This window comes from Apteryx mantelli, chromosome 3 (assembly GCF_036417845.1).
Source record: "Apteryx mantelli isolate bAptMan1 chromosome 3, bAptMan1.hap1, whole genome shotgun sequence".
Taxonomy (NCBI): domain Eukaryota; kingdom Metazoa; phylum Chordata; class Aves; order Apterygiformes; family Apterygidae; genus Apteryx; species Apteryx mantelli.
In genome coordinates, this window is record NC_089980.1 from 38094977 (window position 1) to 38107541 (window position 12565).

Below are 12565 nucleotides of genomic sequence, written 5' to 3' on the forward strand. Positions count from 1 at the left end.
TTAAAGAGAGAAATTTAAAAAGAGATTTTACTTTTTTCCAATGCCTGTACAAATCATATTAACCTTCCTTATTAAGTGTCACCAGGAGAAGATATTTCACTAAACAAAAAAATAGGATTCTGTCATCCAGCAGCTCACTGTTTGCTTTTGCCAAGAACACTATTACCCTCCTCTGGAGGAGAGGACATAAAACACATACACATCAGTCACTGTGTAGAAAGTAACACTACAAATTCACACCTTTGTTGTCCCACAGTAGCTAATGTGTGACCTATACATTAACTAACATACACAATCATGTTTATAACCATACAAAACACAACTGAAGCCTCTCACAGTAAGCATATATTATATAAATGCCCCTGCAAACCTCAGAGCAGTAGAAAGAATGAAAAACAAGTACCACCGCTCTTAAAATTCAGTTAGTCAAACTTCCGGTAAAGCATCTAAATTACTCTCCTGTTATGAAATATTTCTCCTCTGCAGTTATACAACTCAGTGTTACCTGAAAGCAAAAGACCTCCAAGGGCAAGCTGAATTCAAGTCTACTTCAATTCCCAGTGTTGATCAGGTTCAATGAAATGCAACATATTCAATGTGAAAGACCAAATCATTAATCTTATGTCAATGTTCCAAAAGGATCATTCATTGTTACAAAAAATTCTATTAACATGACTTTGTTATTAAAACCTGTCACACTAGTTTGACATGCGTGATTCAGAGTAGATAAAATTATTAATCACTGTGGTCAATATATAATGGCAATTACCTCAACCATGTAGGATTTCCCTTGCCTAAAAATATGAGCTATAATTAAATTCATGATTGAGTAGTGAGACCTTATAGTTAGGTCACAATCAACTTCTTTACTCAGGTGATTGAAATAAAGAACCAAAAGTAAAGCTAAAATGCAGCAGGAACAAATGCGAAAATTGAAATCTAATGGAAAGTCCACATCTTCTCCGTCTTTCATTATCCTTCCCTCATCATGCTTCCTTTCTCCCCCCAAAGTATGAATCTGGGCAGGCTAAAAACTTAATACTGGACAGCAAATGAGCTTTTCATCTGTAGTTTAGCTCACTACCGTACCTGAATTCCCAAGTCTTTAGAAAACATTCCCCCTCCATCCTCCTATCCCACCCTCCTTTCCTTCTTTTACAAAATAAACAGAAAATTAATAATGCAGAAAACAGAGGTCACAGAAAGCACCAGATAGGTCAGCAGAAGCCATGGCAGATTTTTTACTCTTCAGCAATTTCCCTCGGATTTCCATCATGGATTTCCTACACTGCTGCCAAGCTTTTTTCCCAGTCTCTATGGGCAGCACCTCTTTAAAGAGCAGCTGGCACCTAAACCATCAAGTCCAGGAAGTCAGAGAAACATGGCTTCACAGGGAGGATGTCACCTAATACAACAGCATAAAGGAAGGCCACCTTTGGCCCAAGCCCATGAGAGAAGCAATCAAATTAATGCCTTCCTCTGGAAACTAGTGATCACTTCTCTTCTACCTTTCTCTTTCTATAGCTGTCAATTAGCTTCCCCTTTCTCTAGTTGCTCTAAGGACGTGTTTGTCTGCTGGCTTTCAAATACACAAGGATGCAGTTCTAGCACTGAGACCACACAAAACTTCTAGCAGATGTCCTCAGTGGGTCTGTCTAGCTAGACTGTACTTCACAGTTCTCTTAATCCAAGTCAACCCACACTGCAAAAGCTAGTACTTCTGATTATGTCTGTGGCTGGTCTTACCTCACTAGTTAAACAGAATTTAAATGTCTTAGTTTATCCATGCAAAGAATGGTGCTAATCTCTCTTCGGTATGTTATTCTAGTATTAAAACAAACATCCCATGATACAAACTCACATCTGCTGTGGTGCAGAAGAGCACAAAGTAAAGCATTAAGGAAATATTTAAAAGTTGCTATGCAGCATACTGAATATTTTATTCTTAAGTAAATTGAGGTTTTTCTCCCTTTCAATAGTAGTAGAAAGAGGAAAAATATATCGAAATCCCATAAATTTCAGACTCCCTTAAAGCTGTATTGCTTTGATCTTGCCACAAGTAATTCTACCTTGTGCAGTCACCCACCAAGGCCCTTTTTTCTTTTTTAATGTGAAAGTGTTAATGTCTTTAAAGACATTAGAAGCTATTGACTTTGCAATGGAGGAGACTACTCCCTTAAATTTGGCAGCCACATTTCTTTATGGTCTGGCAAGAAGAATATTGTCTTAAGAAGCAGGTGGCCCTAAAACTTAAGAATAATAATGAAGCTTTACAATATAAAAATGGTGGTCTCAAGCTCAAATGTCATTTTCCAGAATGAATTAGTAATTGTTTTTACCAGATCAAGCAAATAATGTTGACAATTAAAACACTACACAGTAATTTGATATGTAAATTACTTCAGATGCAGTGCAGTGTTTTTCCACAAATTTCTGTCTGTCTGTCTTCCGGTTGTAACAATTTCATACATAGCCAGAGCAGTTTCTGTGGTCAGTTTCAACAAATAAAAAAAGTCTGGTAATTCAAAGTTAAAGCTAAACCCCTCTCCCTAACTCACAGGGCTGTATTTTCTCCTATCCAAAATTAACGGCGTGTTAAGAACAACGGGTCAGTCTTAGATTTGGCTTTCCTGGATGTTGGAGGTTTGTGGCATAAACTTCTCATGACCAGAAGCATTTTCTACACAGGTATATCCAGAATTCAGAGTTTCCAAACACTGTAATCCATCCTATCTGGGGAAAAAGGTTTTCCTTTCACCATTTTTCTCTCCTAGAAGAACTACAATATTATTCTTTTTCACACATGTGATATGATTTCTATTCTTGTCTACACAAGGAGATAAGAATCTAACCTCAGAAACATGTTACCATTCAAGTCACCCTAAAAAAGTCCACTTTTAAGAAAATCCTCTAAAACTATTAAGACTGGGCCTCTCACTAACATCCTCTTTCTCATAGCACCTGCTCTCAATGAAGCAAAAATTTCCAAGCAATACAGTCGCACCGAGAAAGCTCCTGTTTTGAGGTTTTGCCAGCAATACTGCAGAGCACAGGACCTTGGGTGGCCTTAAAATTTGGTAGAGACAATATCATTATCCCCATCTTTTTTCATTCACAAAGCGCAGGGTATAAGAAATGGAGAAAAATATGAACACTGAGAATTAAAAATTAATGTGCCTTTGAACTGAGCAGTGCCTTAATGTTATATATTGTACTTTACTACCCTACAAGCATCACAATAAACAGTAAGAGAACAACTTTTTCTCGGTGGACAAAATTCCTTGGATTTTTAGACAACTGTTATTCATTTTGGACTATTTCCTTCACTAATTTGATGACCATTTTATCAAAAAGTTAGTGACAACTCCAGCTCAATAGAAAGCCCATCAATGATTTTCAAATTTTACAAGCCTTCCCAGCAGACTCCAGGGATCTGGGAAGGCAACAAGTAACAGCCACTTCAGAACAACAAAATGAGTCAGAAGCAGAGTCTGCAGCACAGGATCAGGAGGGTCTGTTCCCAGTTCCCCAGTAGAAATCTTACAAAAGCTCAGCAACCATGTGTTTGACAGATGAACATTTTCCACTGATGCTGGATTAAATGTTTGTCAAACCAAATCAAAATTTTTCTTATTATTATTTTCTGCCAGAAAACTATGACACCTTGTCTTAACTTGTTAAATAATAAAAACAGGGTTTAGTGAATTTAAGCTCTATTTCTTTAGAAAAATTCAAAATACACTATTCCTAAATAAATACACTGTGCTGTAAAACATAACTCCTCCCAAACTTTCCCCTTGCATTCCATAACTTAAGTGAAGTGAAGCATTACAGCCATAGCTATGCAACACCACAATTTTGAAATTTCCAAAAATCTTCACATTCTACTCGATCTCTCAGAAAAGCTTCACTAAATAAAACAAAACAGATACAAAGCAAGCTGGAAGAGAGGAGTGGTTAGGGTACTCATATGGGTTCCGAGAGACTCAAGTTTAAAACGGATGTCTGGAGCCTTCCAGGGTAGTTTCCCTAACCACCAGGTTATTGGACCAAATGAGCATTTGTAAATTCTCAGGGCCTATGAAAGCAAAATATTTTTTAAAAGAACGGTACTTATTTCATTTATATGAATATTGCATGCTTTGTAATTGCACAGTTTTCTGAAGGCACAATAGCAGACAATACTAGGCAGATGTTAACAAAGAAGAACAGAGTACCCTAATAGAAGAAATGAAAACGGAGCAGGGAAAACTTGAGCAGACTCAACAATTTACATCCAAATGAATGTCAAAACAGAGATCAAATTTCATCTAGTTCATAAGATAAATCTCTATGGAGGAAACACTCTTCTTTGACCACTCAGCCAGGTCTGAATACCATTGCTTTGTCTAGAAACAAGTCTACTCATGGTTATTATAAAGACACTGTTATTTAAGGACTAAACCGTAGAGCTAAACCCAAGCTCAAACAATCAATATTGTGGCGTGTGATTTTAAGCAGATGTCTGGCTATCAAAGTGAAGCACCATGTTTAAATGTGATGTTTCATAAAAGCATGGGAAGGGGATTTATCACAGTCTTAATGGTAGATTTTTCACTGGGTTCAATTACAAAGTGTCAATGATGCATCCATGGATCTCAAGTTCAATTCTTTTCAATGAAGTACCATATTTAAGAGGCATGTGACTACAAGTTGTGCCAGACAGACTTTCTCCTCCAGTATCTGTGGATGCAACAGTAAATTAATGTAGATTCTGATACACATTTCAAGACTGCCTATGAGTCCGGCAGCTATGGAAGGAGGTAGGCCAGTTCCTATTTATTTGCAGAATAGAGCCTCTCCACTCCAACAGGATACATTCAAGACTCCAGGACATTCAACAGTTCAAGAGGGCAAGTGCATTCACTGAGAGACTGAATTTGCCTGTTTCAGAGAAAAGGTTTCAACCATGTCATGTCCCAAGAGAATACTGAACCAAAGAAATATTGGCTATTCTGAAATCAGTCTCCTCTCCTTTAAACATAAATATCAGCCTTGAGACCAGCATTTCCTTGCAAAAATATTCTGTTGAAATAGGTATTTCAACAGAGACGCTCTCTGGCTCTTGTAAGCTGGCTTTTTCCAAAGGAATACTTGCTCTACTTGAAACATCATAACTTTTGAAACATTAAGCAGTATGCATCATCAAAATATTATTTTGGAGTATTGTTAATTCTGAAGAGGAAAATTACTTAAATCATAAGCTTTTTTTGGTGATACATGCATCTTGCTTAATGTTTTTATAACTGACAGATGGGCAGCATTCTTGACTCTCCATTTTAACATTACATAAACCTGCTCTTAAGCAGATTGTGCTCCATTAAATACAGTGGGAGAAAAGGGAAGTGGGAACTAAGGTTACCTGAAGCTATGATGATTTGTCAGTGCGCAAGCATATCAGAAACTTCACTGAAGTCTAAGTAGACTTGCTCTGCTCCATTTGACTCAGCTTTTAAAAAAAATTTAAAAACTGATAATCAAAGAAAAACAGCTAGTATGCCATGTACTGTGTCCACTATAAACTGACAGCACATTTTATACGTTTTTCAGTATTTCCTGCTTTTCAGTTAGCCTTTTCTTCAAACCTAGCATTTCAGGTAGTCTTGAATTTGACTAAGATCAGTCTAGTGGGCTGCAGTTATTTGGAACAGTTCCCTTTTCCCTCAAAAAAGGCTGGTGATGGTGGCAGAAGGTCTTTATATTGTTATAGTATTACTCTAATGGCCAGCCTCTGTTCAGTCTGATGGGAGGAGTAAGCCCTTCAAAACAAGTGGATCATATAGCACAACCATGCAATTTTTTAAAATCAATACACCTTTATATTCACATCCAGCATATCTAGGACAACATCCTGTGAAACTCAGCAATTTCTTCTATGCATTCTATACTTTTAACAGCTTACTCTATTTGGAATACTATTTTTATATTTATTTAAATAAAATTCAAAGAAATGATGCCTGAAACTAAAATATCAGTTATTGGGCCAACAAGTTTCAATTTGTCACTGCATAGCTCTAAAGACAACCAAAATCTTTTGTTATCTGAACGTATTTCTACCTTAGGAAAAAAAAGCAAGTTTCACATAATACAACTGTACATATAGGTAAGAATACAGAAAGTCTTAAATTATGTCAGGGGTCTGCAAGAGAAGCAATTGAAAGAAAGAAGTATTTCCTGGGTTTGGTGGATTTTGTCAGTTTTTTTTTCTTTTTTCTTTTTTCTTAAACATTACTGGAAGTGCAACATCTGATTCCAGAGACTGGATGAAATAGTGGATAGTGTGCTAACATATATATAAACTGCAGCCAAGAATATCCAGCAGACAGCAGAACAATGCTTTGGACTCAGCTTGGAAAAATCTGAAGAGGTCTAAAATGTCTGATCTGTACCCCTTTTAAGTTAGACTCACTAATTGATGTGACAGTAAAACCACTTCTCTAGAAAGGTGTCCACCTAAATGGGAACACCTCAACCACTGTCCATGATCTACTCCCAGTCACTTAGCTTGTTTTTTTTTTTTCCTTTCTCTGTGCAGGTTCTGCTCTCTCAGTACTCACAGCATTGAAATTGGAAAAGATCTAGTCCTAGAGCTAAATTAGCAGGAAGATCACACAGTGGCACCCTCGGTGCTGACATCTGATGCAGCACCTTAAACTTCCTGAAACAAGTCTTCATGGTACAGAAAAAGAACACAACACCTACGAAATTTATATAGATAAGGAAGAACAGTATCATATCCCTTTTTTTTTTCCTTTTTAAGTAAATAATCAAGTATAAGGTAAAGTTATGTGAACTCTCAACCAACTATTCAGCCCAATTTAAAATTCCTCTGCTTGCTTGGACACAAAAGGAAATAATGTACCTTCTACAGACATATGTCTAATAGAATAAAGGCCGTAACATGGCAAATACCTTTTTTTTGCAATAGCATTAGCCTAAGCAGCTATCCCACTAACATTCCCATCCCAGTGATCAAGCCCTCAGTTCTGTCTGGAAAACTATTTGAGGGGACACACAGTGAGCTGGTCATGCAGCTGTTCTGTATTAAAACAAAAATAATAATAAAATCTGTTTCCATCACCAGATTTATTTTTATTTAAAAAAAATCCCCAAGAAACAGATCAGTGCCTCAAACTGACCAGTACAATACTAAATAAATAAAGGCAATGGAGACTTGCATTTGTCTTATTAAAAACTGAATAGGATATAAGCACTATATATCCTAGGTAACAAAGAAACATTAACAACTCTTGTGTCTTCTCAGAAATAAGTAACTAAGCACTTAATGGGAATTCCAGTGCTCTAGCCTAGACCTCAGGACAGTTCTGCTCATTTAGTTCTTCTAGGAAAGTATAAAGTTACAAGGGGAAATGAAAAAAATTAAAAGATCGCATATCGCATCTTGTGATACACTGCCAGCTAGTTTTCCAAATGTCCAAACATGCAACTCATCCAATGACAAGTAATGAAAATTTCCAAGAAAACATCCTGGCTGAAAACAAAAAGTCTGGCATTCATTTGCATAAAGGGAAGGGGGAAAAAAAAAAAAAAAAAGTCTACACTCTTACTTTCCCCATGAGCTCCTGAGAGTCGTTCAATAAACTGACACTCCAGAAATTAAGAAAAATACAAGCATTAAATGGCTGTATCTTCTTTCAATGCCTAAGCACCAACTCTCAATAGAACTAACACAATCCAAAGTCACAGCCATCACGTAACTAATGTCATGCTCATGCCCACACACCGACGCACCAAACTCTCACAAAATCCACATGAAATCAAGAATTTGCTTGCACAACCAGTTTCAGAATTGAACCACAATTACCACAATTTGGTAAAATTACTATATTAAAAACATAAGAGGTGGTCTTTTACCTGGACAGTATTTCTGTAAGTTGCACAAAGCCAGCATATGCTAATTCAAATGCGCCCCTGTGTCTTGATTGCAACAGATGATGTTTAAAGTAGTCCCCAATATTATTAACCTTAAAAAAAGGAAGAAGAAAAAAAAAAAAGAGAGGGAAAGCTATTTGAAATTACATAAGCAATTCATTTACAAATGCAAAATACTTCAGAGTCTGCAATTTCTAAATACAAGTATTCTATACGCATTTTCTGCTACCACAACTTCCATTAAAGGCAAAATTTTTCCCTGGTTGAAAAAGCCACGGAAAAAGCAAAAGGCATTTAGAAGTCCTATTGTAAAAGGGCACTTATTTTAAGGAGAACAAATATTACACTCCATTCCTCAGTTTAAAAGTGTAGTGTTCCGCTTTTTTCCTTAGGAAAGGAAAGGAAAGGGCAAAAATATAAATAAAGAACATAAAATTAGCTATTGGTCCAAGAGGAACACACTGTAATTTTAAAAAAAGAATGGGACAACACTGATTTTCAGAGGAAACAAACTTAAAATCCTTCATGTTTGCCTTCACTCTTACCTTAAATCCCAAAGAAAATACCTACTAAATGATAAAAGCAGAAACAAGTATCTAGAAAAATATCAGAGAAAGAACATGAATTCAAATGTAAATAAGAAGGCAAAATGAAGAAAAAAAAATCTACCTTAGTGAGCTATTTTTAAGGTTTCAGGATTCTGCATTATTGCCTTTGACTATTAGAAACAGTTCTAAAATAAAAAGACACTGAATATATGTAGTAATGAAAGCTACATTGAAAATTTGTAACAAACTAAACTGCAATAACTAAAATTTCACTGATACTATGTTCTACAACTCTATCAAGATATCAAGCATGTAAGCTTCAATACAGCTTTAAAATACCACACAATCTCATTCTGCAAAGAGTTGCTTTTATATTCTTTCTCTAATTCACATCAACTTTCAAGGACTAAATCAAACTGCCAGTATCATTTGTTTAAAATACATTATGTACATACTTGAATCTATTATGCAAAATTTTCTTCACTAATATTTCCTAAAAGCTCTTCGGAAAAAAAGTTCTTCAAAGCTTTTATATAAAATTATTTATAAAATCAAGTTATTTTTAAAATTCTGCCTTAAAATAACACAGTTAATAGACTGGTAAAGGTAAATTAAAATGTCAGAAAAATTAATGCCATACCTAGCTACAAATGATTTTCCACCCTACTGTAAGTAATTCATATTATCCAAACAATGAAGGCACAATAGTTAGAATAAGATGGGAGAATAAGCCTAACTTATTTCTTGCAGCTTATGAAACCCACATAATATGAAACAAAGAATAATTTGAGCTAAAATAACTTTTTCTGAGTGGATTTTAAGCCAGTTTATACCTACAGGGTTTTAGCTTTCTAGCTCAAAAGCAGGAACAAGTGCCTTTTCTCAGAAGGAGCTGACCCACAAACTCTCCAGGCACATAAACAAAACCAAACCAAGAAAACCATACACATGCAAATCAAATCACTGTCCTGTTCCACCACCATCCTTAAATTTTTAGAATAGTTCATATGGATATTTTTGGACATGTAACCTTCAACTTTGTTTATGTTTGAGCTTTTTGCAACAGCTACATTGACTAGGTTACTTCAAATTAAACTCTGATACATTCTCTTTCATTCACACATTAGAGTTTAAAGAAGAACTGCTGTAACTTAAGTTCTCTCAGATGACATAGCACTGATCCCGATATAAGCGTATGATGAGTATGGATTCTGATCTGATAGCAACCATGACCAAGGCATGCCTACTCCTCTAGGAATGAATAAAAAGCTGGAGTAGCACTCAGCTCCCCTGCAGCGTAAAACCAGTACTTCAAATGTCAGGAGGTAGAACAAGTAAAGGAATTCATATTCACTACAACTGGTGAACTACCACCAACCATAGTGAACTCCAGAGGAGACAGATTACTTTAAGAACTGAGGAAAGGTTGTTTTTGGTGGGTTTTTTTTTCTTTTTAATTGTTCCTTGGAGAAAAACTCCAAAGAAATTATGGGAACCACATTTTTGCACTGGTGGTGCAAATGAGTAATAAGTGCTAAAGCTTTTCAATACTGAGTCTTCTCTGTACTTGACAAGTTTCCAGGACAAGGCTCAGATCAGTCCTCCTTGACTGTCAGGGTTAACAAAAGCAGAACCCTAGGACAATACTTGGGTCTGTACTGCCTGCTTCTTTTCACTTTGGTACACAGTTATGGCAAGCTTATGTCCCAAAAAATCATCTGATTTCTCTCCAGGTAAGATAAACAAGAATTTGAGGAAGAGCTCAATGTTCAAAGTTCAAAACGGATGTTTCTTCAGGCTTCAAGGATTGTCTCATGATTGGAAAGGTCATGTTACAACGTCAACACACAGCCTTCAGTAGGTACCATTTTTTGGCCGTCACTAGGATATGCGTCTTCTGTGGTTGATAGTGTTTGTATCAATTGTCCTACCGGGCAGAGCTTTGAATCTGGCATCTCTGGACTTTTCAGGTCAGATGCAGAATAAAAGGTAGAGTATGTATTTGAATGGAGAGATTCCTGCAGACATATTAGACATTTCCTACGGCTATTTTTCAGGGAAATCAGCCATTGCAACATGGGGTAGGCTTTGAAGACTGACTATTTAATACAGTATTTTGAGACTCCTCTGTATGTGTTATCTCCACACCAGGAGCTGTAGATGTCCTGAAAAGTCACTGAGTGTTGTGGCATTCAAATGCTATGCAAACCCAATCTCTTACTCAACAGAGAAGAAAAGTGCAAATTTGATATTGCCCCAACTTCTAGTTACAAAAAGAGGCTCAAACAAGAGCTGCCTCGCTCCCAACTACTCCTATATAGGTACACATTGTGAAGGCCGCATTTAACTGTGTTAGAAAGAGGAATCAAGAAATAGTGCCACCAGCAGTTGACTAACACCACTGCCCACCAAGAAGTACAGTTCTGTTGAGCCATTCCTTAACGTGGACCAGCACTGAAAGACATGTTTTCTTCTCATTTGCATGCTGAATTAACACAAAAAAAAAAGTCTAGATAGGGAGGCATTGCAACAGGATGCCACAGAATGGCCAAGTGGTGCTCCCAGATTTTTCTCAGCAATTACTTAGTCCTGACTCAAGGCAGCATGACCAAGGTTTTTACTGAGCTTCCCCCCTCCTCCTCTTAAATCTCTACATATTTACACAATAAAGAAAAAGATGGACAACTTTAAAGGCCAGTTGTACATGCATAAGGTACCAAACTCCAGTTCTCTTATTTCTCAACACTGAAAAATAGGTATTTAATAGAAGTCTGAAGCCACAGCAGTTCCACGCAAACACTGACGCTTTTAGTCATTTATGATGAAATCACCTCTTTTTGTACAATAGCATAAGGCCACTTACAAAAAGTGGAGAGAAAGCGCCCACACCTTTTACTATAGCGTTTATTATATATACAGCCAAATAGTATTTCCTCATTAGCCTGAAGAAAATTAGGGTTTCAAACCAACTTCTTGTCATAACATTCTTCATAAAAATAGAATGCAGACTTTCTGTTTTACAAGAGGATGTCAGAGGCAGAAAAAAAACTAATGGGGGATCTATACGAATAGGAGACATTGCTTAATAACATAACATTTCTGAAAGGGCAACTATTAATGGTTGCTCTCTACATAAAGATGGAGATGCTACAGTTAGAGCTGACTCATGCTAAAATACCAATTCCTGTTTGACTTGGAGCAGATTAAGGAACATAATGGTGGATGCACGCTGCTGTTCTCCCATCTACCCTTCAGAGCTCTGCAACAGTACAAGCACAGCTGTTAACCAGATGAAAACATAAGCTAGAGACAATGAGAGAATAAAAATATTATTTCCATGGCACTGCAACATGTGATAACATAAGAAATAAGATCTGCAATACATTATAATATTATCAGTTTTATGATAGAATGTTGTAACACCTACGGAAAAATTTTTTTTTCTGTTGGAGGGAAAAGGAGGTTGAAAAAAGGAGTGTCTTGCATATTTCCATCTTCCATGTAGAAAAGTGTTTTGTCAAAACCATATGGAAATGAAAAAGTCATCAATTAAAAAAAAAAAGTAATAAATATGAAATATTCCCAAAATAAATTCCTGTGGTAATTTAATTTCTTGTAAATACTTCACTCAACATTCTACAAGAGACCCTGGTGGCATGTTAACATTTTTTATCTCTTAAATTAAAAAATTTGGAGGAAAAAGTCATATTGCATACAATTTATCCATAATTCAATTTCCCATGTCATGTAGGACAAGACTAAGACTAGTCAGCATGCTTCTCTTTCAGAATCAGTGAGTATGAAGTTCAATTAATGAAGAGCTTTAAGTCAAATCCCAACAGCTATGATTCAAAAATGTAAAAAAAGTCAGAAAATTTAGATTTTTTCCAGAAAATTTAGATTTCATAGTAAAAAGTATTCCCCTACCTGTTCTACAGTGATCAACCCATCTGAAGATTCAGATGCAGCCTGTGAAGGCAAAAGTTTGCACAGTGTCCCTAACAGCAGAGATATTTCCTTCATGCTTCTCCAGCAACATACAAGAACCATCTGAGCTGTGACATCACATGTTTGCCTTTCTTTAC

The 12565-nt window shown here is 36.3% G+C and overlaps 1 protein-coding gene across 1 annotated transcript in view; it reads right to left on the minus strand.

The window, feature by feature from the left end:
• Positions 1 to 12565, minus strand: part of THADA (THADA armadillo repeat containing) — a 167690-nt gene that overhangs the window by 128766 nt on the left and 26359 nt on the right. The window contains exons 22-23 of the mRNA XM_067293137.1: positions 12408 to 12565; positions 7915 to 8024 (exon numbers count right to left, since the gene is read on the minus strand). Coding sequence (XP_067149238.1) covers positions 7915 to 8024; positions 12408 to 12565 — 268 coding nt within the window. The remainder of the gene's footprint in view (positions 1 to 7914; positions 8025 to 12407) is intronic.